Source organism: Sardina pilchardus, chromosome 1 (genome assembly GCF_963854185.1).
Source record: "Sardina pilchardus chromosome 1, fSarPil1.1, whole genome shotgun sequence".
NCBI lineage: Eukaryota > Metazoa > Chordata > Actinopteri > Clupeiformes > Clupeidae > Sardina > Sardina pilchardus.
The window spans coordinates 14,013,305-14,040,003 of NC_084994.1; the positions used below are offsets into that span (position 1 = coordinate 14,013,305).

At 42.5% G+C, this 26,699-nt stretch overlaps 1 protein-coding gene across 2 annotated transcripts; it reads left to right on the top strand.

Annotated features, from left to right (window-relative positions):
* Positions 1-25,298, top strand: LOC134082816 (ribonuclease inhibitor-like). 2 transcript variants are annotated; one of them, XM_062538824.1, is made up of 8 exons: positions 1-102; positions 3,973-4,108; positions 4,742-4,798; positions 5,910-5,988; positions 18,682-18,852; positions 19,556-19,726; positions 23,267-23,440; positions 24,125-25,298. In XM_062538824.1, the coding sequence occupies exons 3-8, from the start codon at positions 4,759-4,761 to the stop codon at positions 25,296-25,298; spliced, it is 1,809 nt and encodes a 602-aa protein (XP_062394808.1). In that variant the 5' UTR covers positions 1-102; positions 3,973-4,108; positions 4,742-4,758. The 2 variants fall into 2 exon arrangements, with proteins under 2 accessions (XP_062394808.1, XP_062394800.1); XM_062538816.1 differs by lacking the exon at positions 3,973-4,108 and having other exon boundaries at positions 4-102.
* The last annotated feature ends 1,401 nt before the right edge of the window (positions 25,299-26,699 follow it).

A 26,699-nucleotide genomic window follows, 5' to 3' on the forward strand; every position in this document is an offset into this window, starting at 1 on the left:
CAGATGGTACATTTACTGTGCCCTGGAAAATCCCTTTCATTGTAATTGTATTGCTTATCATCATCATTTCATTAATGGTGGGACTTACAATTTACTACAGAGGTAAGGAAACCATTTAATGGGTAAATAATCTGAAGCTAAAGAATGCAAAATACATCGGCATACATAATTGAGTATTTCTAGATAAGCAGTGCAAGTCAAAGCAATTATGGTCAGGCAATGAAACTTGCATAATGTTGCATGTCATTGAACATGGAAAGAACTCAGTTCTGTTGGCAGCAGTGTGCAGGGGCCTTAAGTTCTCTGCCTTCCCAGTTAGTTCTGCAGACTTTTAGACTGCAGTAGAGGCTACATAACTGATCTCCAAGTCTAAGTGTGAACTCATCAAAGTGTAAACTTTTCACTTTTCACATCGTCTTGTGACTGGGATAAGGGCTCACCCCCTGTAAAACCCATCTCACTCAGCTCAGCCATGGTTGTCTTTGGCCTGGCCCTCTTTGCCTTGCCAGCTGGAGTCCATCTGAGGTTGTCCTCTCATATGAGGACATGACCAAGCCATCATTCTTTCCTTGATTTCTACTGAAACGTTCTTATAGCCCATCAGATCCTCACTGGCCAGCTGACAGCTGATGTGGAAGGCATTCATTTCGTTAATGTCTTTCTGCACCACTCTCCAACACTCTTGAACTATTTACTGCACGTACACTAGGGATATGACTTAATACCTTGTCTAACAGATTGGGAAGTGTAGGCTATGTTGTGAAAGAGAATACGATTTTAGAGAGGCACACAAAAGTTAAGGTTGCTTTTGACATAGTACAATGAAGAAAACTGATGGTCTGAATACTGATTCAGCTGTATCTAAAAGTTTTTCTAATAGACACATTTAACCGCAATTTTGGATTACAAGGCGGAAGTTTTTCAATGCAAAATAGATGTGTGCTGTTTTCATACATATGGCGCAGTACTTAATCAATTAGCACTTGTCCTCCCCTGTGCTTGCGTGATACACCCACTTTTTAGCTGATACTCCCAAGAATGCATGACACGAGGTGCCTCTCATGTAAAGTTTATACGTCCTCCCTCGCTCCTCGGGCCTCGATCCTCACTGATCTACATAAAGTAAGATAGACGAAGGGATAGACTATCGTTGTTGCCGCCCCATCATTCTTTATGTAGATCAGTGAGGATCGAGGCCCGAGGAGCGAGGGAGGACGTATAAACTTTACATGAGAGGCACCTACGGAAAAGCGCAAATAGCTGTTTTCAGCTCCCACGACAGGCAATCTGCGTTTTTCCTTCAGTGCGACCTGTTTGTACATACCATCGCCATGTTTTTACACACACGTTACACCTGAAATGGGCGCGAAAATGTACTACATCTGGCTCTCAGAGCCATAGAGAGGATGTCATTGTTATTATGTAGCCTGAGCTTGATTTTGATGCAATTTACCAAGCAAGTCCAAGATGGCTGCCCCGCCAATGGCTGCCTTGGTACTTCGCTCTCTAGTACATTTTTTGTGTGTGTTTATCATATTTTCTGCAATATTAAACCAGTAACTTTTACAAGGGTAAAACTCTTAAACATTAGGCAAACCTCTTTTGGAGCTTTTTCTCCAATTTTCACTGATCCAGCTACTCAGGAGGCACTGTAGTTCTCCATCAAATCTGCCGTAGACGCCTACCTGAGAAACCAAGAGCGCAGGTGAAATTAATGGCGCATTCCTTTTAGTGTTGTCAGTCTCGTACGTTTACCTGCCCGACATGTGAGAATTAGTGGCTAGCGTGAACTCTGGAGTTTGTAGTCTTTTGGGAAAGAACATGGATGCCACCAGGGGGGTATTCCATCAACCTCACTAATAAAGGTGGCGCTTAACAAAAATAAACTGGCTTGAACTAGCGCCAACTTTTACTTGGGGCTGAAGCCGTTCCATTAACTTATGTTAGCTGCATCTCGTTTGAATAAACAAGGCTTAAAGTGTAAGTTTGGCGGAAATTGAAAAATCGGTGTTTTTCTGAATTAAAATACATCAACTAAGCCACGGAAGAAGCATTTTTCGTTGATCACGCAGTACCGAGCTAGCACGGGCAAGAGCTCCAGCCCAAAATAGCAAATAGTGGGTTAGCATAGGGCTTACAGCCATACGCTTTCAAATTCACATTTTTAAGCCACTAACATTGCTCAAAACAGCGCCAAACCTCGTCAGCTACTTGCTCTAGGTGTCTACACATAAAACGAAGCACCAATCAGTCTGTAAACGTTGGAATAGTTTGTATACAGTTAGAATTAGTTCGAGACAGCAACCCTATCTGAAGCACAGAAACATCACGCGAGATCTCACACGGGAGCATTGCGTGATAATCACGGACTTTCCTTCATGAGGAGCTGGAAGGGGTAAGTGTTCATAACAGTCTTCTTTTATAAACGTTGGGTTCGTGAACCAAGTTTTTGGTGCTTCGTTTTATGTGTAGACACCTAGAGCAAGTTGCTGACGAGGTTTGCCGCTGTTTTGAGCAATGTTAGTGGTTTAAAAATGTGACTTTGTCTACCCTTAGTCCCTTCCGACAATAGTTCCCTTGCTTCCGTGGAAGCTGCTGACCATTTTCTACGTTAAACGTTGGGTTCGTGAACCAAGTTTTTGGTGCTTCGTTTTATGTGTAGACACCTAGAGCAAGTTGCTGACGAGGTTTGCCGCTGTTTTGAGCAATGTTAGTGGTTTAAAAATTTGACTTTGTCTACCCTTAGTCCCTTCCGACAATAGTTCCCTTGCTTCCGTGGAAGCTGCTGACCATTTTCTACTCAGCCATAATTTAGTCTGTCATCTGCACCTCCATCACTGTGTGGTTTGGTTCAGCCACCAAACGGTACAGGGTCAGACGGCAACGGAGAGGATTACTGGAGCTGACCTCCCCTCCATCAAGGACCTCTGCCGGTTCAGGGTCAGGAAAAGGGCAGACAAAATCTGTACAGACCCCTCACATCCTGGTCAACCTCCTTCTCTCTGGTAGATGATACAGGGCACTGTTCGCCAAAACCAACTGACACAAAAACAGCTTCTTCAAGCAAGCAGTCACTCTGTTGATCACACAGAAATAACACCCACCCTTACACCCATAGTGTCTATTTATTTGCAAATGTACATACTGTATTTATTATTGGGGGCCAAGCAGCGAAGCTGCGAAGGCACCCATTGTGTTTCTTAGTATTCTTTATTATTATTAGTATCGACTATTATAATTCCTCTGCCATTGAAGTCTATGGCAGCCCATAGAACCGACTGGTGAAAAGTTGTGAAATTTGGCACACTGATTAAGAACAGTCCAATGATTAATTGTACCAAGTTTCATGTCGGCACCTCATATGCTCTAGCGCCACCAACAGGTCAAAGTTGGACATGCGTTCACGCATGTAACTTTTGACCCGATGGTCCGATTTTCAAAACTCAGGTATTGTTGGAATCCTTGGACCTGCCCGAGTTCAATGCACCCTATGACGTCATTTTCCGCCATTTTGGATTTTATCAAAAACACTTAAAAGACTTCTCCTCCTACAGATTTTGTCTGATCGTTATCAAACTTTACACACATTATCTACACCATCCTGTATTCTGGAATTACTTTTTTTTCGGAACTTTTACCCTTGCCCCTTAACAGCCAATCAAAATTCGCGGCAAAGCCGCCAAACAGGAAGTGGGCTCATATTTCACGAACCCTTGCACGCATCAAAACCAAACTTAGTACATGGACTCAAGACCTCATCAGGAGGATGCATAAGAAATGTGGTGACCTTTGACCTCTAGGGGGCGCCGCAATGAGCAAAAAGGCATTTTGGCCTGTAGCTGTTGATGTGTTTGGAATTAAAACTTGCTACTGGTGTCTTGTTATACTGTGGGAGGTCCTTAGAGTTACCCAACTCAATTAGATTCGGCCGCCATATTGGATTTAATCAAAACCAATTAAACATTTCCACAGGTCACAAAATGTGTCCGATCTTCACAGAACATCACACAGATGATCTTCAGCCCGGGTCTAACATAGGCCTTGCTTTTCGGAACGATATCTTAACCATAGTCTGGAGTCTGGACTTGCAAGTAATACAGAGTTAACTGTAAGCACATTTGGCTTTGTTTAGTCAGGCCTTTATGTCTTGTTGGGCACCTTCAATAATTCTTATAATGCTACCAAAGCTTTGGTCTTCTTAACTCATTGAGTGCCAACAACGTAATATTGCGTTTTTAGCTCCCATGCGTAGAGTGCCAACAACGCAATATTGCGTTTTTCGCTTTTTTTTTAATTACGAAACTAGACACTCTAACTCACCTTATGTGTGATTTTTGGAAGTCTATCATGAAGAGAACTGAAGTAGATGACGATTAAAAACTCATGAAATCCTACAATCCGGAAATGTACGTCTGTCTTAAGTGGCTTATATCTCCGTTTCTAGAGGAACAACGGGGATTTTGATGAAAACTAGCCACTGTTTAGCTTGCGATTTCTCAGGAATGGAGACACGTAGAGATAAACGGTTTTGACCCACTGAGAGCTCAGAGTCTTACCTTTCAAATATATGTCCATAACTATAACATAGAATACGCTGTGGCTCTACAAAAATAGTCAACAACGATCTAGCTTGCCGGCACTCTGGGACATAGCTTCCAAAAACAATGCGGCATTCAATGAGTTAATGTGCAGATCAGTTTGACATGATATACATTCATTGACATGATATACTTTTTTTAAGGGAGGAGGAAGAGGAGGATGCTATGGAAGCAAGTAAAATCTGAAGAAGAGACAGAAGGTATGTATGCTGTAGGCAGAGATTTGATTAGGAGGATGTTATGTTACAGTTAGAGGCTTTTTGCATTAGCAATATTCCATCAAGGATTCCCCGAAACATTGAAAGACCAGGTGTATGAAACTTGCTGGGCATGTAGCCCCACAAGGATAGCATGGTACCATTGTTTTTCATTTTGATCTGTTGAATTTAACACAAACATATCGCTAATACACAAACAAAGACTACTAGGATGTTTTACAATACATGGTGCAATACCATAGCCTGGGTTTTCCCATACTGCCTTGCGCGGTGATTTCAATCCCGCTGCTAAGCCAGTCTGGAAACTAACGCCCTAATGTTCGCCTGATGTTGGCGAACCAATCACAGAACATCCGAGAAGTTTCCGTTGCCCTCTTGCGTCTACATTCGACGCCAAAGGATTTACGGCAGCCCTTAGCGTTGCATACGAACGAGTTGGGTGAGCTATGCGCATTTGATAGACATCCGTGGCGCCCAATGAACGGATCTGGGCATTTTTTCAAATACGAGAAAATGAACGTCTGGTTGCCAGACCACGTCTCATTTGAGAAGTGGGAGGCGTTAGCCAGGCTAGCAATACCATAGAATACATACACATTATCCACTTCTGAACTGTATTATTCTTTCAGCTGACAGGCTCTCATATAATGTGCCAAACACTAAGTGGCTTAGCTGAAAACTGTTAACTGAATGCCCGCCATTGTAGGCTACTTGAAGACGCTAAGACTCACAAGAAAACTCATTACTGTGTAGTGTTACCATTACAACAGGTCGCTATTTGTATTCCTACTACTGTTAGCTATTTTTACCATTCTGTTTTAAGTGTATTTAGCTGTTGGGAATATACAAAGATGTGACAGTCATTAGCGCTCTCTCATTCACATACTTGATTGACCTGTTAATGAAACATGTTGAGATAGGATGACCAGACAACGCTAGGTCAAGCCTCAATTTATCACTTATTTTGGAACACATCTACATGCTACAGGGCAATGAGAATGATAAGTTATAGACCACTTTTTTGTATAAGAAATGATGGTGGTATAACTTTTGCCATTTTTAGAATATGCAAATGTTTGGATTTCTTATGTAGGTGATCTTCATCTGGAGAAATACCTAGACCAAGGGCTTAAAAAAATGCTTCCTGTAGTTAAAGAGTCCAAGAGAGTTTGGTGAGTAAAGCCTTAAAGGTAACTTTTGAACATCTCAGAAATGTTTTCTTTTCTTCTAAATAATCACCCCCTTTGGATATTGGATATTACCAACTGTGCATTGTCTGCTTTAACTTGACTTGAAGTGGTAACCCCATAGCCTTTGTTCAAATCTGTCCATTTCTTTCCAACTTATATCAGCATAGTTGATATTCCTCTGTCTCTTGATTCCTTTGTAGTGGAGGCTGGTATTGTTATGCCAGTCTCTCTATTGAAATGGCAGGTGTCAGCCTACATCTTCGTTAGCGAATGTAGCAGGACTAGGTCCATGCCCCTTTTAGTTAGCTTGGCAGTGCCCTTCTGAGTGGCTCTGGGCAATTGGAGGTGAGCCAATCAGTATGTGGGAGCGGCCAGAGCCATAGATAGAGAGAGTTGCGACACTCTTCGAAGTCGCCGCCGCGTCGTCACGTGGTTCATGTACGCTACAACAGTTCTAAACAGCCCTGGCGCTGCCATGTTATTTCTATGGGATAGACAGCAATGATCACGGGAAACATCGGAACAAACCAAACACGAGTTCAATTTCAAGTGCTATAACGTGGGTTAGCATGTTTACATTAGTGCCCATGACATATCGCAAGTTTGCTCTGCAAACATCGTTCTGAAATATAGTCTATTCTGTGGTAGCTGACACTGCCATTAAGCCTACCTCTCGGCATCAGCTCCATTCCTGGTTCCGTGATTTGCCTGTTTGTTGTCATGCATAATGAACTTACATTGTTGAAATGTATGTATTTTGTATCCAATGTTACCGTGGGTATTTGAGATGTTCAGTGTCCTCTCCAGTTATTTTGATGAGATGAAGGTGGCCACCCTAACTATATAGGCCTACACACCCACAGCCTTCACAATTTTAGGAGTAAGCCATGAACATCTAGCAAATAATATATGGCAACCAGTAACAGGTTATACGTTAAAAGTTAGATTAATGCAGTCAATCTGTTAATTTGTTTATTTTAAGGAATAGCCTAAATATGGCCACCACACAGCCTTAGTAATATTTTCAGATTAAGCCATAAACATATAAAAATACATTAGCAAAGAACGATAAATAACAGCCAAAATGTTAAACGTGTGTATGTTAAAGTTAAGTTTGTTCAACAGTTCATTCAGGACACCCACTGTTTCGATAACATTGTAACTCAATAAGCAATCATCTGTTTCAAGAAAGCACTTAGAACAGCATAAAAAGGATGACTGATACATTTTGAGTTTTCAATACATTTGTTTATTACATTTTCAATGTGTGGAACAAGTGTGTTTTAACAACATCAAGAACAGGAATACATACAGAAAAGGCATAAGGGAGATATGGTGAGACTGCAATATAAAAAGGAGGGTTAACACCCATTTATATTTTCAAAGACATTCTGAAAAACATTTCAGATTCCCAAATCTGAACAACCGTACCGTGTGTGAACAACTAAAGACATTAATGTGCAAAGGATAGGGTGACCAGACGTCCCGGTTTTCCTGGGACAGTCCCGATTTTGAGTGGCGTGTCCCGAGTTCCGACAAAAGCCCGTCGGGACGCTAATATGTCCCGGTTTTCACCAACCACTGTTGAAGTGTGGTTTTAATATAGCCCGATCACTACCTAAACCCATGTAGAAACTAGCATAAAGCGTCCGACGAATGATTTGTGTGTGTGCGATCGTGTGCCAGTCAATCACAGTCTGCACAATCTTTGCAGTCAACGTTACATTGTTTCATTGCCTCGTTTTAATGGCTAGCCGGTTACGCTACGACAATGCTGAAGAGAAAGTCATCATTCTCAATAACCTATGTAACCCTTACAAGACTGAAGTTAAGTTATGACTAAACCACAGGTCTAGATTCCCAGAATTCCCACTAGGTGTATTCAACTGAATGAATGAGGGAGGAGACTGTGTACAAAAATAAACTCTTTTATTTTTTTTTAGTTGCTGGTGACGGTATAACCGTTGGAAGGAGAAATGTAATGAGGCAATATGTGTACGAGCACCAAGCTGTATTTAGTCAGGGTATCTACTACACAACCAAAGCAAACAATCAAAACAATAACTTTCAAAAGGTGATTGAAACCCCCAAATAGGGCACACATATAATGATGGGGAGGGTAAAAGGATATCAAAGAAAAGAATAAGTCTCACCAACAAAATATAAAGAAAACAAACACAGATTGGAGGTGGTTTCACACAATGTAGAACTAGGGTATAACTAAATACTGGCCTGGTGCCGTAGTATGGTGATGTTGTTATAGTGTGGATGAACTAACAGTGATGCCAGGTAGAATATCAAACAAGCTACCAGTGTAGATGGAATATCAGTACGCTTCAAGCTACCAGTGTGGATAAACTATCAATAGGGCTATGCTTGGATACCAAACAAGCTACCAGTGTGGATGGACTAACAGTAATGCTTAGCTATACAAAGCAAGCTACCAGTGTAGATAGAATATTAATACGCTTCAAGCTACCAGTGTGGATCGACTATCAATAGATAGATAGATAGATAGATACTTTATTGATCCCCAAGGGGAAATTCAAGGTCCCAGCAGCTTAAGACACCACACACAACATACAGTACAATGTAAACAATGTAAACAGGAAAATTAAAAAGCAAATCAACAATCAACATGACTAAAGGAGCAGTAGAATACTATAGATAAGGTATGCATGAATGTACTGAGGATTGGTACTGTGATCCAGTCTGAGGTGTGTGTCAAGTTGGTAGTGCAAATAAGTCCAACAGTGCAACAGTGCAAGATTAAATTCTAGTGACCAGTAATAAATATGTACAGTACAAAATGTAAGCATAGTAATAATAATAACAGTACTAATATAAATATATGGACAATTAAAATAAACTTAACATAGTAATAATATAAGAGTTAGACATGAGGGTAGACATGTAAGCCATGCCATGTAAGTGTATAAGAGGGTGGAGGTGCAGATATACTATGCATAGAAGTCCAACTCTCCTTTTCCCTTCAGTGAAGCATTGTACAGTTGTATGGCCCTGGGTACAAATGACTTTCTCAGTCTGTCTGTTGTGCATGTCATGGAGCGTAGTCTCCAGCTGATCAAGCTCTTCTGCTGTATGATAGTGCTGTAGAGTGGATAACAGTCATTGTCCAGGATGCTGTGTAGCTTGTTCAGGGTCCTTTTGTCTGATACTGAAGCGATGCACTCCAGATCAGCTCCCACAACAGAGCCAGCCTTCCTTACCAGCCTGTCTAGTCGCCCAGCATCCCTCTTCCTAGTGCCTCCTCCCCAGCATGCCACAGCATAGAAGAGGACGCTGGCAACAACAGACTGGTAAAACATCCAGAGGAGCTTGCTGCAGACATTGAAGGAGCGCAGCCTCCTCAGGAAGTACAGCCTGCTCTGCCCTTTCTTGTATATTGCTTCAGTGTTGACTGACCAGTCCAGTTTATCGTCCAGATGTACGCCCAGGTACTTGTATGTGTTCACCACCTCCACATTGACCTCCTCAATGGTGACTGGCAGCAGAGCAGGCTTAGACCTCCTGAAATCTACCACCATCTCCTTGGTCTTGGTCGTGTTGAGTTGTAGGTGGTTGAGTCTGCACCATTGCACAAAGTCCTCCACCAGGCTCCTGTATTCCTCCTCCTGCCCATCCCTGATACATCCTACAATTGCAGTATCGTCTGAAAACTTCTGCATGTGACATGACTCCGTGTTGTAGCAGAAGTCAGACGTGTAAAGGGTGAACAGGACTGGAGAGAGCACCGTTCCCTGTGGAGCACCTGTGCTGCTGATTACAGTGTTGGAGAGGCAGTCCTTCAGTCTGACAAACTGTGGCCGCTCTGTCAGGTAGTCTGCAATCCAGGATACTAGATGAGCATCCACACCCATCTGCAGGAGCTTGTCACTCAATCTGGGGGGTTGGATGGTGTTAAAAGCACTAGAGAAGTCAAAGAACATGATTCTCACAGCACTTTTCCCCTTGTCCAGGTGAGAGTGTGTCCTGTGTAGGAGGTAGGAGATTGCATCGTCGACGCCCACTTTCTCCTGGTATGCAAACTGTAACGGATCTAGTGCATGGCGCACCTGTGGCCTAAGTATCCCCAGAACCAGTCTCTCCAGGGTCTTCATCAGGTGTGATGTGAGAGCAACTGGCCTGAAGTCATTCAGCTCACGTGGATGTGGTTTCTTGGGGACGGGGATAAGACATGATGTCTTCCACAGTGTTGGGACTTTCCCGAGACGTAGACTTTGGTTGAAGATATGCTCCAGTGGCTCTCCCAGTTCAGCAGCACAGGCCTTGAGCAGTCTTGGACACAGTCCGTCAGGTCCGGCTGCTTTCCTGGGATGGAGTTTCTTCAGCTGTCCTCTAACTTGATCTGCCGTTATGATGAGGGGGGAGGGGAGGGGGTGAGGAGTTACCAAGGTCTTGGTCACTCCGGGGGGTAGGGGAGGAAGGGACGTGCTGCACTGGGGGTGAGGGGGGAGGTGTGAGTTGGGCAGTTAAGCCAGCAAGAGCAGTGTCCGTAGTTGATGGTGCTAGTGATGTTGATGGTGATGGTGATGGTGGACGACCATTGTCCACTGAAGCAGTTGATGGTGCTGGTGATGGTGATGATGGACGACCATTGTCCACTGAAGCAGGGCAATCAAACCTGTTGTAGAACTGGTTTAGCTGGTTCGCCCTGTCCAGATCGCCCTCCACAGAGCTGCTGCTTTTCCTAAGTCCAGTGATGGTCTTCATTCCATCCCAGACCTCCTTCATGTTGTTCTCCTGCAGCTTCTGTTCTACCTTCTTCCTGTAATCCTCCTTGGCCTCTTTCAGCCTGACTTTGAGCTCCCCCTGCACTTGCCTCAGCTCTGCCTGGTTCCCCTCTTTGAACGCCATCTTTTTCCTATTTAGAAGGGCCTTGACATTGCTGGTTATCCAAGGCTTGTTGTTTGGAAAGCAGCGCACAGTTCTTGTGGGAACAACAACATCCATACAGAAGTTCAGGTAGTCAGTCATGCAATGTGTGGCCTCCTCTAAATCACCATTCTGTAGTACATTCCAGTCAGTGGACTCAAAACAGTCTCTCAAAGCCTCATCTGCTCCTGGGGTCCACTTCCTGAAAGTGCGTGTGTCACATGGTAGCCTCTGCACTTTAGGTATGTACATTGGTTGCAGGTGAACAAGGTTGTGATCTGATTTTCCGAGGGGGGGAAGGGGGGTGGCGCTGTATGCATCCCTCACGTTTGCATACATGAGGTCTATTGTCCTGTTTTTCCTAGTCGGGCAATCAACAAACTGGTAGAAATTTGTGAGGGTAGAATCCAGTGTTATGTGGTTAAAGTCTCCAGAGATCGCAAAGAAAGCATCTGTGTGCTGAGTTTGGAGTCTTGCAATTGTAGAGTGAATGATGTCACACGCTACGTCCGGTAGGGCTCGTGGTGGGACGTAAACACAGACAACAATGGCATGCGTGAATTCCCTCGGCAAGTAATACGGTCGAAGGCTCACTGCTATTAACTCCACATCCTTACAACATGCAGTTTCTTTAACTGTAACATGACCGGGGTTGCACCATCTGTCGTTACTGTAAATCACCAGTCCACCGCCCTTCTTCTTGCCAGAAAGTTTATTGTCTCTGTCCAAACGGGCCACGCTAAAGCCAGGTAGCTCAACGTTAGCAGTAGGGATGGAGCTAGTCAACCACGTCTCCGTGAGACATATTAAACTACATTCCCTGTATAGTTTCTGATTTCTTACCAGGGAAGCCAGTTCGTCAGTTTTGTTGGCCAGTGAGTTCACGTTTCCCATCACCATTGATGGAACTGCGGGCTTAAATCTCCACTTCTTCTCCCGTATCTCCCGTCGCCTCGTCTTCACTTTGAGTCCAGCTCTGCAGCCCCGAAAGCACCATAGTTCCTCCGGGATGTTAGCGTTAGACTCACCGGCATGTATGCGTAGTGCAAGCAGCTGTTTCCTTGTGTAAACAAATTTGCTGCCGCCGAAACGGTGTTGTTGATCCATATCCATAGGATAGAATAAAAAATACTCCTTAAGTGTGTAATCCGAAGTAAGAAAGTATGTTTAAGTAAACAAAAAAACACGTAAAAACACGAAAAAACACAAAACGCTACGGAGCTACTAGGTTGCTGCCACTCTCATCGGCGCCGGAAGTCGAATAGGCTAATGCTGGGATACCAAACAAGCTACCAGTGTAGATAGAATATCAATACGCTTCAAGCTACCAGTGTGGATATTCTATCCATAGTCTATGCTATGCTTGGGTGTCAAACAAGCTACCAGTGTGGAAGGGGCATCAAACTGAACAAATACAACACTAAACAGTGGTGGGAAAAACAGTGGCTATAGGTCGTTCCTGAAAGCAACAAACAAAGCAATCAGTTTCCTGCCCACTGCATGGTTTACATAATATACAAGTTACACCTTCAATACATGGTTTACATAATATACAAGTTCAGGGGCGAAGTGGGACACTAAAATCCACCGGGAATATTCTGACCACACCGGCCCCCTACCCGCCGCCAGCCCACTGCCGGCCCAACCCTCCCATGCCTTGAGCACGACCACCTTCCGTATATTATAAACACAAACAAAATGTTGGCTAAATGTAATATAGTCAATCTATGAATGTCCAGGTCCAGACTTACATGTTTCAGGCGGGAATTTGCATGCAAAACATGCAATACACCATTTTTACACTAAATTTCTTGGTTGGGAACTGTATGTCCACATATACTGTAATGTTCACATTCAAAAGCATTTTACATCTCTACCTTGCCCTCTCCTTGGGCCTGCTCCTCTCACTGCTCCTGCACCTCTCACTGCTTCACTGCTCCTGCACCTCCTACTGCACCTTTCACTGCTCTTCTCCCTGGGCCCATTGTTCTTACTCTACCTCATCCAGACATTACAGTATTTGTCTTTTTATGTTTCTGTTTCCAAAAACATCACCTCCTCCTTTTACTGTGTAAGTGTAATGTAAATGTAAAAAGTAACCCCTGCCACTGAGTCTAAGACAAACTGGAATCAGCTGTGGTTGGCCCAATTTACCCAACATCATCTGTGTGCCAGTTATTCAATTGTTTGTTTATTATCAGCTCAGATATATTGTTTTTGAACTGATACCATTGCAGAAGCAGAGGTTACTAAGGTTTAGAATGGTTTAACTATTGTGGGATGTCATATGCTAACATCTGTAAAATAATAGAAAAACGATCCATCATTTTGTTGAGAGGTATAACTTGTTTGTTAAGAAAATGTAAGCATTGTGGAAATGTGTTCACTGCATGCATTGTGCGAAAACGACATGACATGTGTGAATGGTATGGCCACAATGTGTTTAGAGTTTTGAAAACGTGACAACTGTTTGGACAAACGCTATGTTAGTCACTGAAAAAAACTGTAATCCATTGATTCGTTTGAAATGTAGGCTACATGAGTTAACTAGCTTGTGATATTTTCCGTCTAGCAAGTAGCCAACGTAGTTGAGCTTTGCGTCAATGTTTTTCATTCTGTCAAATTTACCTGCACTCGTAATGGCCGTGGACTAGGCTACGGATAGCCGAAATATGTTTTGAGCATTTAGATGCATGCTCCTCCAGCAGTCGCTTCTTCTTAATTCTGCCTTTTTCAGCCCCCTCTTTCTCTTTCCTCTTCTTGCCTTCCATATTAATCAAGCAAACACCTGCTAATCCGTTCACTATCAAAACGCTACTTTCACGAATAGGCCATACAGGCTAAGGGGCCATGCCATTAGAAGAGGGGCCGCTCATCTATCCCCCTATATTTCTGTAATAGACTTGACCTAGCAAACGTATTTGCCATTCCCAGGAGGCTTTGCTGTTCTATTTTGAATTTATTTGTGACCAAAAGAGTTAAATAACACGTTTAATGATATGGAGGATTAAATGAAGACACCCACAGGCTACCCACAAATCCACTGATGCGAGAGAACTGAGATGAATAGGCCTGTAATTAATATGTAGGATAACCATGACTAAGGTATATATCGCAACTAAATGGTTTAAATAGTGGTTGGTTTCCAATTAGAAATTAAATGATGATGAGCGATTTCAGGGGATAGAACCCATTGCGGAAATATCTTATGATAACAAATGTTCTAGCGGCCGCTCAGGCACGTCTTGGGCCAGTGCAAAGGCAACATTAGGCCGGCCGGCCTGGCGGGAAATGTCCCGAATCTCCCGATTACCACTCCGCCCCTGTACAAGTTACACCTTCAATACCAACAGTTACCGTAAACATTCCCCTGATTAAAATGTACAACGTCTTTAATTAGTTTACCTCTAAAATCCCCCGCGACGGCACGCCTTTAGTCGACTGCCCTCTTGGTCGAACCCAATGGATACAAGCAACTACGGTTAAAACACACAAAATCATTAGTTGGTCAAGCACTGCGTTTGTTACGAACAAGACAACAAACTTTTCCTACCTGCCGGTAATACTGCACGAGAGCCAAGGGAAGCAGACGGGCCGGAAGACTGCAGTGTCCTTCAAGTAAAACGAATATGAAGCATTTTAGCATTTTAAACAACTGCATGTGTGAACGGCTTTAAAAGCAACTTCGCCTTACCCGCTCTGTTAGATCACCGCCGGCCAAGAAGTCACACACGAAACAGTGCTCTCACCACTGTGTTTGCCGCGCCATGTGGTTTAAACAAAAGCAGCCTACAACCTAGTAGCCTATCAGCGTCAGTCAGGTGACTCAGGTGACCGTCTAGCCTTAACCCCCTCCTACCCGTCACACATGTGTTGAGTTTGGCTAACGGGGTTGGTTCATCGGGCTTTATGGAAGGGCTGGGCAACGATTAAAATGTTTAATCGCGATTAATCGCATGATTTCCCTGATTAATCACGATTAATCGCATTATTATATGCAAAACTCAATAATGAATTCAAAACCTATTTATTTTAAATGTGCTGCCATATGAACGCAAGTGCCATAGCATTTTTTCTGCAAACATTTAACATCAGCATTTTGTTTATACAGTAGCAGTTAAATAAATGATTTACAGTAGTTTAAATCTCAACTTCCACAATGTAATCAAAAGAAATACAAATGTAAAGCTTATTATACACACTTTTTTGGTGCGTGTAGACATTTCCATAATACTTGTTGTCTCTAGCCTGGTATAATGTCAAAATTATTTTTTTATTTAGGCCTATACGGGTGGGTGATATGGGCAAAAAATAATATCTTGATATTTTTTGTGATTTTGACTATAACGATAATTAGTCGATAGGCTATCCTTTAAAAATGTTTTTTTGAGTTACTTTACAGCTCATTATTTCTGAGTAGCAACATTACTATTATAATCAATTACCAACCTGTAACTTTTTAACCAAATCAACCAATGCATTGTCACTCTATGACACGTAATTCTGCCCCCACTTGTGTGTGTGGTAATGATGAAGTCAACCAGCTACATTAGAATAGATGGATATAGGGCTAACCAATTTCCCAAGGGAAACTCTGATGCTGAAATTCTTTTCAAACTTTTACTGTAAAACTAAGCAGAACAACAGAGTACATTTCAGTTATTTCCTTCAATGTTTTGTTAGAGTGCAGTCACGTAGGCTATCATTCCAAGTTACAGAATAGAGACCAATGCGTTAGCTTATGGCTAATGTCTATGAGAAATCCCATAGAAATGCTAACAGTTAGCATAATCGATCAAATTAGATATTTAGAGCGAACTTCAGTCCATTTACAGCTTGGGCTACATAGGAAGATGTCTTTGTTTACAACTGAATATTGAAATACTCAAGGCAATGTTTTCTTTCCATGCAACAACGTTAGGCTACCATGTAGGAAAAAAACACTGTTTAACTTATCAATGCAACACAGTAGCCGCAAATCCAGCGCAAAACATAAACATTAGACGTGCCTGTGACAACGTGCACCGTGAACATGTGACTTGCTCTTGCACTGCTGCAGCCAGTGGCTTCTCTCACTTCTGTTGCACGTAGGGTTGCCAACTCTGATAGGGGGTCATAGGGCCCACCTACTCGTACCTCCACTCCACATCAAATCATCATTATGAGTATCATTGTCACAATTATTATTATACTATATTGTATATATATATTTCACTTAGCAGTCAATACTGTGCTAAAAGTGCTTAAAGTGCTAGTTTGTGATATGCACATCAGAGGCCTGCTTTACTAATGTAAGATATATTTACAATAGTTCATTGCTTTTGCATGATTGCATGAGAAATACTCCTGAAAACAACAGCAATTATATGGGTGCTATTGTTTTAGGATGTTTCCCTTATGCAATCATAGCCTACACTGGTAGGCAAATGGAGAAAAAACTTATAGCCTATGCCTTATAATGAAATTTAATTTGAATGCCTGAATGTAAAGATCCAGGAAACATAATACCAACTTTTGTTTATGGTAAACGGCCCAGCATAAATAAATCATAATAGGCGTAAATAACTTATCTGGAGATGAAACACTAATCTTTTGACCATTATATATTCAAATTTGCCTAAACAATACTCAATGCTAAACAGTGTAGCCTATTGTAGCCTACAGTCTCTGTTCTGTTTCTATGGAAGTGGCAAGAATCCACGTTGTTAAATGTCGGTAATTAATGAAATAGCCTTCCAACAGGTTGAAGCGGAGCTTTGCCAACAACGTTATTGTGTAGTTTCAGTTTCTGTCGCGCAAACGTGCAAATGTGCAAACGCATGCAATGAATGCTCATATCACAACTTAATTGTATGACTCTATGTTTAATCACATCGAATTAGCAAGCATTTCCTCCTGATTGCAGAACACGTTTGTTTTCTTTTCTTTCGGGCCGCGGTTGCATGATCAATTGCGCAGCTAATTATCAGGTGAAGCACCGGACCTCACTCCATGCCTCACAGACCAGCAAGCTCCACGTTGCGTCAGGGAGTTTTTTAGGCTTTTTTTGTGTGTATGTTTTTAATTGTAGTATGTGTGCATTGAGCAGTTTCTCAAAAATACGGAACAAACAGCGTTCTGTATTAGTTCAATACGGAACAAGACTTTTAGGTGTCAAATACGGGACGATTCCGTATTATACGGAACGTTTGGCAACCCTAGTTGCACGTCTCCTGATTTCGTGAATGTAGGCTATGGAATTTCAATGCGTGATGAGACGCCTGTGACCAGCCTGTGAGCAACAGACTTCTACAGTATAAAATAAATAATAAAAACTGCATTAATGCGCGATAAAATAATTGTCGGCGTTAAATGATTGATGAGTTAACGTGATATTAACGCGTTAACGTGCCCAGCCCTAGGAAATATATAATTGTACAGTATCAACATGACTCTTAATAAGTAGACATGGGATGTAAGAAACGTGTGGATACCTGATATACTATTTGTGCTGCACCCAGTGTGAATTTGCAGCTTAAACCTACATTTGTAGACAGACGAAATGAAGCCAACGCATATTATAGGCTTACCGGTAGAAGCGCGCATCCATGTGTTGTGTTTCGAGCAGCATGCATTTTAAGTCTGCTGTCACTGTCGGAAACTTTTGCCGTTATGTAGGTTATGTGACCCCACAACGCTGCGTTGTTATGAACTACAGGTAGGAACTGCAGCTGAGCGTTTTAAAATAGTCCTCATAGCCTAGGCTACACGATAGTGAGTAGGTTAATAATTGGGTTTAGAGAATTGCTTCGCATTTCCTAAAATATCTTATAATACCTTGCCAACTCATACATAGTCTAATGCAAATAATAGTAACCTATAAGAACAACATTGGCTTTTTTATTCACAAAGCCTGGTGTAATGTCTAATCCACAGGCATTAAGTCAAGTATCGGTAACTTAATTCAAGTCGTCAGTCATTTTATTTATGTCTTCTGGAATGCGTAATCAACATGGACGCGCGACGAAGCTCGTGCCCAACTCGAAACTCGTGCATCAGCTGAGACAGCTCGTGCATGAGCTGTCTCGTGCACAAGCTGGTGCCGATAGATGTTGCAACCTTGGAACGCCATTTTTTCAAAGATGTCGGCGGCCAAATGACATGCTAACTGGCTGAAGCTAACCCTCCAAATCCTGACCCCCTGCTTGAAACGCCATGTTGAAGCCTGAAAAAATCGTTCAATTTTGGCACTTTTCACTAGCCTAGCATTCCCATTGAAATGAATGGGGGCGGGACTTGTTCACTTTCTCCAGTTCTTATAATACCTCCATGGGAGCTACTGCACTGCCATTGGCTCATCCGCGTTCGATAGGCGGGACTTAGCCAAAGGTGAATTGCCTTTAGATTCCAGCTTGTGCCTTGCCTTGCCTTGCCTTGCCTTGCCTTGCCTTGCCTTGCGTTGGTGATCTGCTTTTTCTCAGTGTGTTCAATACTTTTTCTTCTGTGTGTTATTATATGACCAATATATATATATACATATATATATATATATATATATATATATATATATATACTGTATATATATATATATATATATATATATACATGTATATATACTGTATATGGGTGGATTACCTGAGGTTAATTTTAATGTCTGGTGAAAATGTCATACAAATTACCTCACTGGAATTGTTGATAAAAAAAAATCGGAACACGCTCAGTACTTAATACTGTTGTTTATACTGTAGTAAACGCTTGGAAGTGTATGTTCTGTAATCTTCATTCTGTATTCTAACACAGGCTAAATCAGTGTCATCTTTCTGAGGCAAGCTGTGAAAAAATTGCATCAGTTCTGCAAATGTCAACTACTCTTAGAGAACTGGACATGAGCAATAGCAAACTGGATAATAAAAGACTGCAGAAGCTCTGTTTAGGACTAATGCATCCAAATTGCCAGCTGGAGACACTGAGGTAAGTTATTTAGTAATGTTTGTAAAGTATGTTGTATTAAACCTGTGTTAGGTGTCGTATTTACTGATGCTGTTACTCCAAATCCAGTGTAATGGAGCCATCTCAGTCAGTAACAATGTTGATATTTTCTGAACATCTGTCAGATTCCTCATAACTCTGTTACATGGGAAAGTTAATTTAGTTCTTTCCCCTTTCATCTGTACTGTTTGTTAAAGTTTCACACATAGTTTACAATGAAAGCTATGAGAGCTATGACATTATGATTTATTTATTGTTTTGGACAATGTACAGTACCAATAAGGCTATGTGTGGATGTATTGCTTATGCAGCCATCAATATGTACATACAGCCCTAATTGAAATCTATGCTATGTAAATGAATGACAAACATTTGTTTAGAGTCTCCTTTGAAATGTTCCTTTCCGATGGGACGACTTGATATTGAGCCAGGGTTGTTATAGGTCTGTGTATGTACAGAAATGTTTTGTGTATTGAGGTTTTGTGTGCAATGTGGTTTTGACATTGAAATTAACTGTTTGGCTAAATGTGTGATAGGCTGTGTTACTTAGGAGTTAAGAAAAAACACACTTGTTAGTGGTTGTAATAAAACATTAATCTTCTTTTTAAAAAGGGTTATAGGTGTCAAAAGGTTCATACCCATGGACAGAGTGCATGCTGAATTTGTCTTCTTTGTTTTCACACAGGCTAAATCAGTGTCACCTCTCTAAAGCAAGCTGTGACATGATTGCATCTGTACTGCAAAGGTCAACAACTCTGAAAGAACTGGACATGAGTGATAATAAACTGGAGGATGCAGGACTCCAGAAGCTCTGTGTGGGACTAAGAGACCCAAAATGCCAGCTGCAGACATTGAGGTCAGTTATTCTTTACAGACAATAAAGATATTCTGTCCATCTTGTACTTGTAAGAATTGACATATACTGTATGTCACTTACAGTAGGATAAAAGTGTCAGACAAATTAATAATATTTGTTATTAATCAGGGACAAATAATTAAGCTTGAGTATGGATGGAATATCCCATAGCCTACCCAGGGAGAGGCAAAATGGTGCACATGTTCCCACGGTGATCACATGATTGCATGAAGACTCCTGGTAGCCTATGTGCTGCTTTAACAAATAGAGAGCATCTTTTCTACGTTCTGTTTATGTTTATGTAGCCTATTGGACGTTCAAGCTTCAGATAAAATAGCCTAATTTGGCAGACCTCCTGCAGTACCTCCGTTGACAGTTGCTTTGTGCTTTGGAGGTGTGTAATGATGACATGCTGCTTCATTGCAACTTCAGTCCTTTTCAGCCATGAATTGTTGGATTTTTGAGGGTCTCTAAGGGTGGTCCCAGAACTCCATAACATAAGCTGGAGGGTTTTGGCTGTTCATAATTCCACATACTGATCACACATAAAAAGTATGAGCCAATTTGGCCGACCCCCATCTTCCGACCTCTGCCTGGTTTTGTCTGTTTTTCTTGTGCGATGACTCTTAAGACTCACCAATTCCATTCTACAAAGGCAAAGTAGGAGACCAGTTTTTATATTATTGTCCATGTTCCAAATCACATGCAGCCTACTGTATGTTAAAGAGCCCTCTCACCAATCTGAGTTTTAAAATGGTCAGTAGTGGGAACCACATAACCTCGCAAATTGCAACCTCCTGTAGCCTCGTCTTTGTTGCCTTCACAATGTTCCTTTTTTTGATAAAAGTTTATCATATTAAAAAAAAAGATATACAATGAAAAGCCAGCTGGAATCTGCCACTATCTTTGTCTCTCTCCTGCGTGCACAAGATGCATCCTTAATTAAGTAGAGATTAGATCTGTTACATGGTGGAGATTGAGAGAAGCCCAAAGAGTATCATCCCAGCATGTAACATGCTGTTAGTGCATTTTGAAATTGCAAGGAAGAGTGGAGCGCAGTTTGCAGTAAAGAGACTATTTATTGGCTAAGTGTTGGTGCCCCCTCTGTCCTCTGGTGCCCTACACACAGTGCGTGATGTGCGTGGTGGGAGTGGCAGCACTGTCCATGGATCTCCAGTTGATTGGCACTATAGGGGAATAATGTATCTTGATTATGTTGATTTATTGTGCCATCTTGTGAACAGTATATCTTATTTATTTCTCCTTTTCCTTAACCCTCATGTTGTCCTCAAATCTTACGGACGTTCGTTATCCTTGGGGTCAATTTGACCCCAGCTAACAAAACTCTCAAAAAATGATTGAAATAATTTTTTTACACAGTTTTTTTTTCTGGTAGGTACTTAACAAGAGTGTAATAACCACCATCAAAAGCCCTACAAAACAATCCCACCCCCCACACCCCTTTATGAACCCTGGAACCCTGGCTGGCAATATGGCCAATCCAGTGTCAACAGCCCAAAGTTTTTGGACTTTTTCAGACCTGCCCAAATAACTTATGTACTTGTTTATGTAATAATGATAATAAGTACATGTTCTCATACTATTACAATAATAATATTCATATTTTGTCAAATATTCATTTACCTCATGTTTCATAAAAATGGGGTCAAATTGACCCCAAGAACACCAACGTAACTATTTGTTTACAGGACATTGGAAATATATTTTTGTGCAAATTTCATGTTTAGGCTACTCTGTTGTACCCTTCAAATGAGTAAAAGTCATGAAACTTGAAGCAAAACAAAAAAAGTGAACCATATATGTTATGATGTTAAACATTGCTTGGGGTCAAATTGACCCCAAGGACAACATGAGGGTTAATGCTTTATTTCCTGTCATGTTGTTATACAGGCTTTCTAACTGCAACCTTTCAGAGTGGTACTGTGGTTGTGTGGCGACTGTTCTACAGTCACCAAACTCCCTGATAGAGCTGGACCTGAATCACAATGACCACATAGGTTTTGGTGTTCCATTTCTCTCTAAGGGCTTGTGTAGTCCCCACAGCAAACTGCAGACATTAACCCTATGAGCCCGACGGACGCAAAGTGCGTCAAAAAACGCACACATTTTCTTTGTTACATTGCTCCGCTATTATTAGTCACAGCGAGATGAAACTCATATTGCAGGAAAGAGCAGAACCGGGGCTTTCCAACGATACTAGACACTTGTCTGTACGATCAAGTATGAAAATAAAATAAAATGATGAAGTTAAATCAAAGTATATCATATTTACAGTCTATATTGCTCTGCGTTCACCGGCGCATCCAGAACTCTCGCTTAAATTACTCGCGGACCACGCATAGCACAGACATGAAACGCATATCAAATGAAAGAGGAGAAGCAGAGCTTTGCATTGATACCAAATACATCGATCATTTCGTATGATAAAATCAGACGAAGTTACAAACAAATAATAATGTCATAAGCTTTGACTACCTTTACTCTCGTTTGATTTCCTCGTGAAATCGCGATCAAAAAGATTTGGCACGCATGTCAGATGAAAGAGGAGAGCTAGAGCTATCCACAGATACCAAATACAACCTTCTAGGCCATAAAACAGACGAAGTGACAGCAAAATAATAACTTCATTTAGCTCCACTTACCTCGTGTTTTTGTGTGGCATAATAGCCTATGTTCATAATCCAATGTTATCATGTGTTTCTCTATGACAAGTCACGTTCATAACACGGTTTTGAGATCCTAGCAAACTCCTGTATGGTATCCAATTCAAGACTCATATTGCATCCAAATTTGTTTGACAAATAAACACTTTTTGCCTTTACTTTGTTCATTGCAATGCAGTAAAACAAATATTAGAGAATCATCATCTGTGCACGTCATGTGTGCTACCGCAAACAAGTCATGTCAGATCAGCTAGTGTCAAAAATAAGTGCCAAAAAGTCATTTTTTCATTACTAAATAAAAATTGCCATTTATTTCTGGAAGGCACACACCACATATTTCTGTAAATTGCTCAGCCCCAAAGTATACCTCCACCATGGTTCTTATATTGCCGTGTTCAGGGCAGTCAGGCCTACATAACCATGTTCGTCGAGATGTGAGCTTGCTGTGGTGAGATACACGTCAAAATGTAAGAATTTGTATAGCACGCTTTTCAAATTTTTATTATTTAAAAATCTAAATCAAATCAATAAAGTATTTATACATAATATTGTGGCAGATCTGGATAGCCTAGACTGTGCTGAAAAAAACAATATGTAGCATGTGTGAATGGCACTTACAATGACCAGGATAAATGCTTCTAACTAGAGGTAGTGAAAATGCCCTTAAAACAGCTTAGGGCTCATAGGGTTAAGGTTGGTGTGTCTCTTAAAACATCTTAAGAGTAAAGGATTATCATTGTAACCAGTGCGGCACACTGTCATAACATTTTCTTTTTCTTTTTCTTTTAGTTTTAGAATGACAAATATCTCTCTCTCTCTCTCTCTCTCTCTCTCTCTCTCTCTCTCCCTCTCTCAGGCTCAGTAACTGTGGTATCTCAGATGAAGGTTATGTTTGTCTGGCTCTGGCTCTGATGTTAAACCCCTCCTGTGTGAAAGAGCTGGATGTGAGCAACAATAATCCTGGAGAATCTGCACAGAAGCTGTTTTCTGCTACACTGGAGGATCCTCACCGTAAAGTTGAAGCACTTCAGTATGTACTCTGGAAACAGAATCCAGTTGCAGCCTGGACTTTTTTCTCCAGCAACAATGAAATTAGGAAATGGTTTGGGGTGTTGAGCACTGTAACCTGAATGTATATTCCGATATAACTGTTCAGACTGCATGTCGCATTGCAAAATAGTTGAGTTAGTTCGATATAGATAGATAGATAGATAGATAGATAGATAGATAGATACTTTATTGATCCCCAAGGGGAAATTCAAGAATATGTACTCTAAAGAAACATAATGGATTGATTGATTTATTTTATTTGGACCACTTTAATATAATATTAAATATGAAACAGTACTTTTAGTCATAAATGCATAAATAGTCAGGGATGCACAATAAAGCCCAAAGACATATATGTCCATTGTGGTTCCTAAGGTTAGGGGGAGAGGACAAGTGGCAGCAGAAACCTCAAGTTGCAGTCTGGATTTGTATGATGACTTGATATTGAGCCAGGTTTGCTGGGTTTGATATACGTAGTCCAAGTATTTAGGGAACTGTGTTTTATGTTTGGAAATGTGGTTTTGACATTAAAATGAATTGCTTGACTAAATGTGTGGTCGTAATAAAACTGTAATCTTCATTACAAGGCTATACATGTGACAAGGTGTATATGTATAACCATGGACAGAGTACATGCTAAATTTGTCTTCTTTATTTTCTACAGGCTAAATCAGTGTCACCTCTCTAAAGCAAGCTGTGAAATCATTGCATCAGTACTGCAAAGGACAACTACTCTGAGAGAACTGAACATGAGTGATAACAACCTGGAGGATGAAGGACTGCAAGATCTCTGTGCCCGACAACAAAAGAGAGGAAAGCGGGCGGGTGCGCGGGCCCAGTTAAAAGCAAACAGGCCACCGATTCCTACTCTGTTCCTGGCAAATGTCCGTTCTCTGGACAACAAGATGGACCTGTTACGTCTGAGACTGAGTGTTTCCACGGAGATGAAGCACTGCGCTGTTCTTTGTCTCACGGAAACCTGGCTAAACAACAACATGCCGGACTCAGCCTTCCAGATCGACGGCCTCCAGCTGTTCAGAGCAGACCGTGACCACAGGTCGGGGAAAACACGGGGAGGAGGACTGTGTGTTTACGTGAATGGAGGTTGGTGTACAAACTGTGTGCTGGTGAAAAGCTACTGTTCCGAGGCAATAGAACTGATGACGGTAAAATGCCGACCGCATTATCTGCCACGAGAGTTCACAGCAGTGTTCGTCAACATTGTTTACATCCCGCCGGGAGCTAACGCAAATGCTAACGTAGCGCTACAGGAGCTTCACGACACCATTAGCTCGCTGCAGACAAAGCACCCGGAGGCGTTTTACGTGGTTGCTGGGGATTTTAATCACGTAAAACTGACGGACACTCTGCCTAGTTTTTACCAGCATGTCACCATTCCTACTCGAGGAGATAACACGCTGGACTGTGTGTACACTAACATCCATGGTGCATACAGAGCTTTTCCTCGCCCACAACTCGGCCTCTCTGACCACGTCTCCCTCCTGCTGGCACCAACGTATCGCCCCCTGCTGAGAAGGACCAGGCCAACAAAGAAGACTGTCACTGTGTGGCCCACTGACGCAGCCTCTGTGCTCCAGGACTGTTTCCAGTGCACAGACTGGCAGGTCTTCAGAGAAGCAGCTACAAATGAGGGAGAGGTGGATTTAGAAGAATACACCTCCTCTGTCCTCGGATACATCTCCAAGTGTACTGATGATGTCACCACCACCAAGACAATAACCTGCTACCCCAACCAGAAACCCTGGCTGAATGCTGAGGTGAGAGGACTGCTGAAAGCCAGGATGCTTCATTCAGAGCAGGTGAGACATCCGCACTGAGTGTGGCAAGGAAAGAACTGGCGGCAGGCATAGCAAGAGCTAAGGCCACATACGCTCAGAAAATCCAGGGGCACTTCTCCACCAATGACCCCCGGAGCATGTGGAAGGGCATTAAGTGCATCACAGACTATAGCATCAGAAAGGCACAATGCCCAAATGACCCTTCCCTGCCGGATACACTCAACAGGTTCTACGCCCGCTTCGAGGATCCTGACACCCCCGGCCCCATCAGACTCACTCCACCACCTGGTGACACGCCCCTCAGTGTGTCCGCAGCTGACGTGGGTAAGACCCTTAAAGGAATTAACCCTCGAAAAGCTGCTGGCCCTGATAATATCCCTGGGCGAGTACTGAGGGACTGTGCACACCAGCTGTCTGAGGTGCTGGCAGACATTTTTAATATGTCACTGTCACTGGCATCTGTCCCCTCCTGCCTAAAGACTGCCACTATTGTCCCTGTCCCAAAGTGTTCCACAGTGACAGGCCTCAATGACTAGTAGTCATGAAGTGCTTCGAGAGGCTGGTTATGGCCCAAATCAAAGACTCTATCGATGTCACTGTGGACGCCCACCAGTACGCTTACAGGAAAAACCGCTCCACTGATGACGCCATCTCATCAGTGGTCCACACAGCCCTCACCCACCTAGAGAGCAGGAACTCCTACGTCCGCCTGCTTTTCCTGGATTTCTCCTCTGCCTTCAACACCATCATCCCACAGACCCTGGTACAGAAACTCTCCACCCTTGGACTGAGCCCCACATTGGGGAACTGGGTGCTGGACTTCCTGACTGACAGACCTCAGACTGTCAAGATCCACACCATCTCCTCTTCCATCACCCTCAGCACAGGCGCGCCCCAAGGCTGTGTGCTGAGCCCCCTCCTATACACTCTGCTGACATATGACTGCTCGGCAAGACACCCCAGCTGCCATATAGTAAAGTTTGCGGATGACACAGCAGTAGTAGGACGCATCACTGACAATGATGAGTCTGAGTATAGAGAAGAGGTGGAACATCTGGTGCAGTGGTGCGGAGAGAACAATCTCTGCATCAATGCCAAGAAAACAAAGGAGATGGTGGTGGACTTCAGGAGGAACCAGCGCCCCCCTCCTCCCCTGTACATCGGAGGAGTAGCTGTGGAAGTAGTCCCCTGCTTCAGATATCTGGGTGTGCACATCACTGAGGACCTCACATGGAGCACCAACACTTCCCAGCTTGTCAAGAAGGCCCACCAGCGTCTCTACTTCCTCAGGAAGTTGCGGCGGGCTGGACTTGGGAGCTCAGTCCTGAAGAGCTTCTACCATGGCGCAGTGGAGAGTGTCATCTGCACCTGCATCACTGTGTGGCACGGTAGCTGCACTGCTGCTGAGAGGAAAGCTCTGCAGAGAGTGGTGAAGGCTGC

What these genes read in the sequence shown, in the direction of transcription:
- LOC134082816 (XM_062538816.1), top strand. Translation starts at nt 75, where the DNA reads ATGGTGGGACTTACAATTTACTACAGAG. An exon ending in ACTTACAATTTACTACAGAG is followed by an intron (nt 103 to 4,741) that starts GTAAGGAAACCA and finishes ACTTTTTTTAAG; the next exon opens with GGAGGAGGAAGAGGAGGATG. An exon ending in TGCCAGCTGGAGACACTGAG is followed by an intron (nt 18,853 to 19,555) that starts GTAAGTTATTTA and finishes GTTTTCACACAG; the next exon opens with GCTAAATCAGTGTCACCTCT.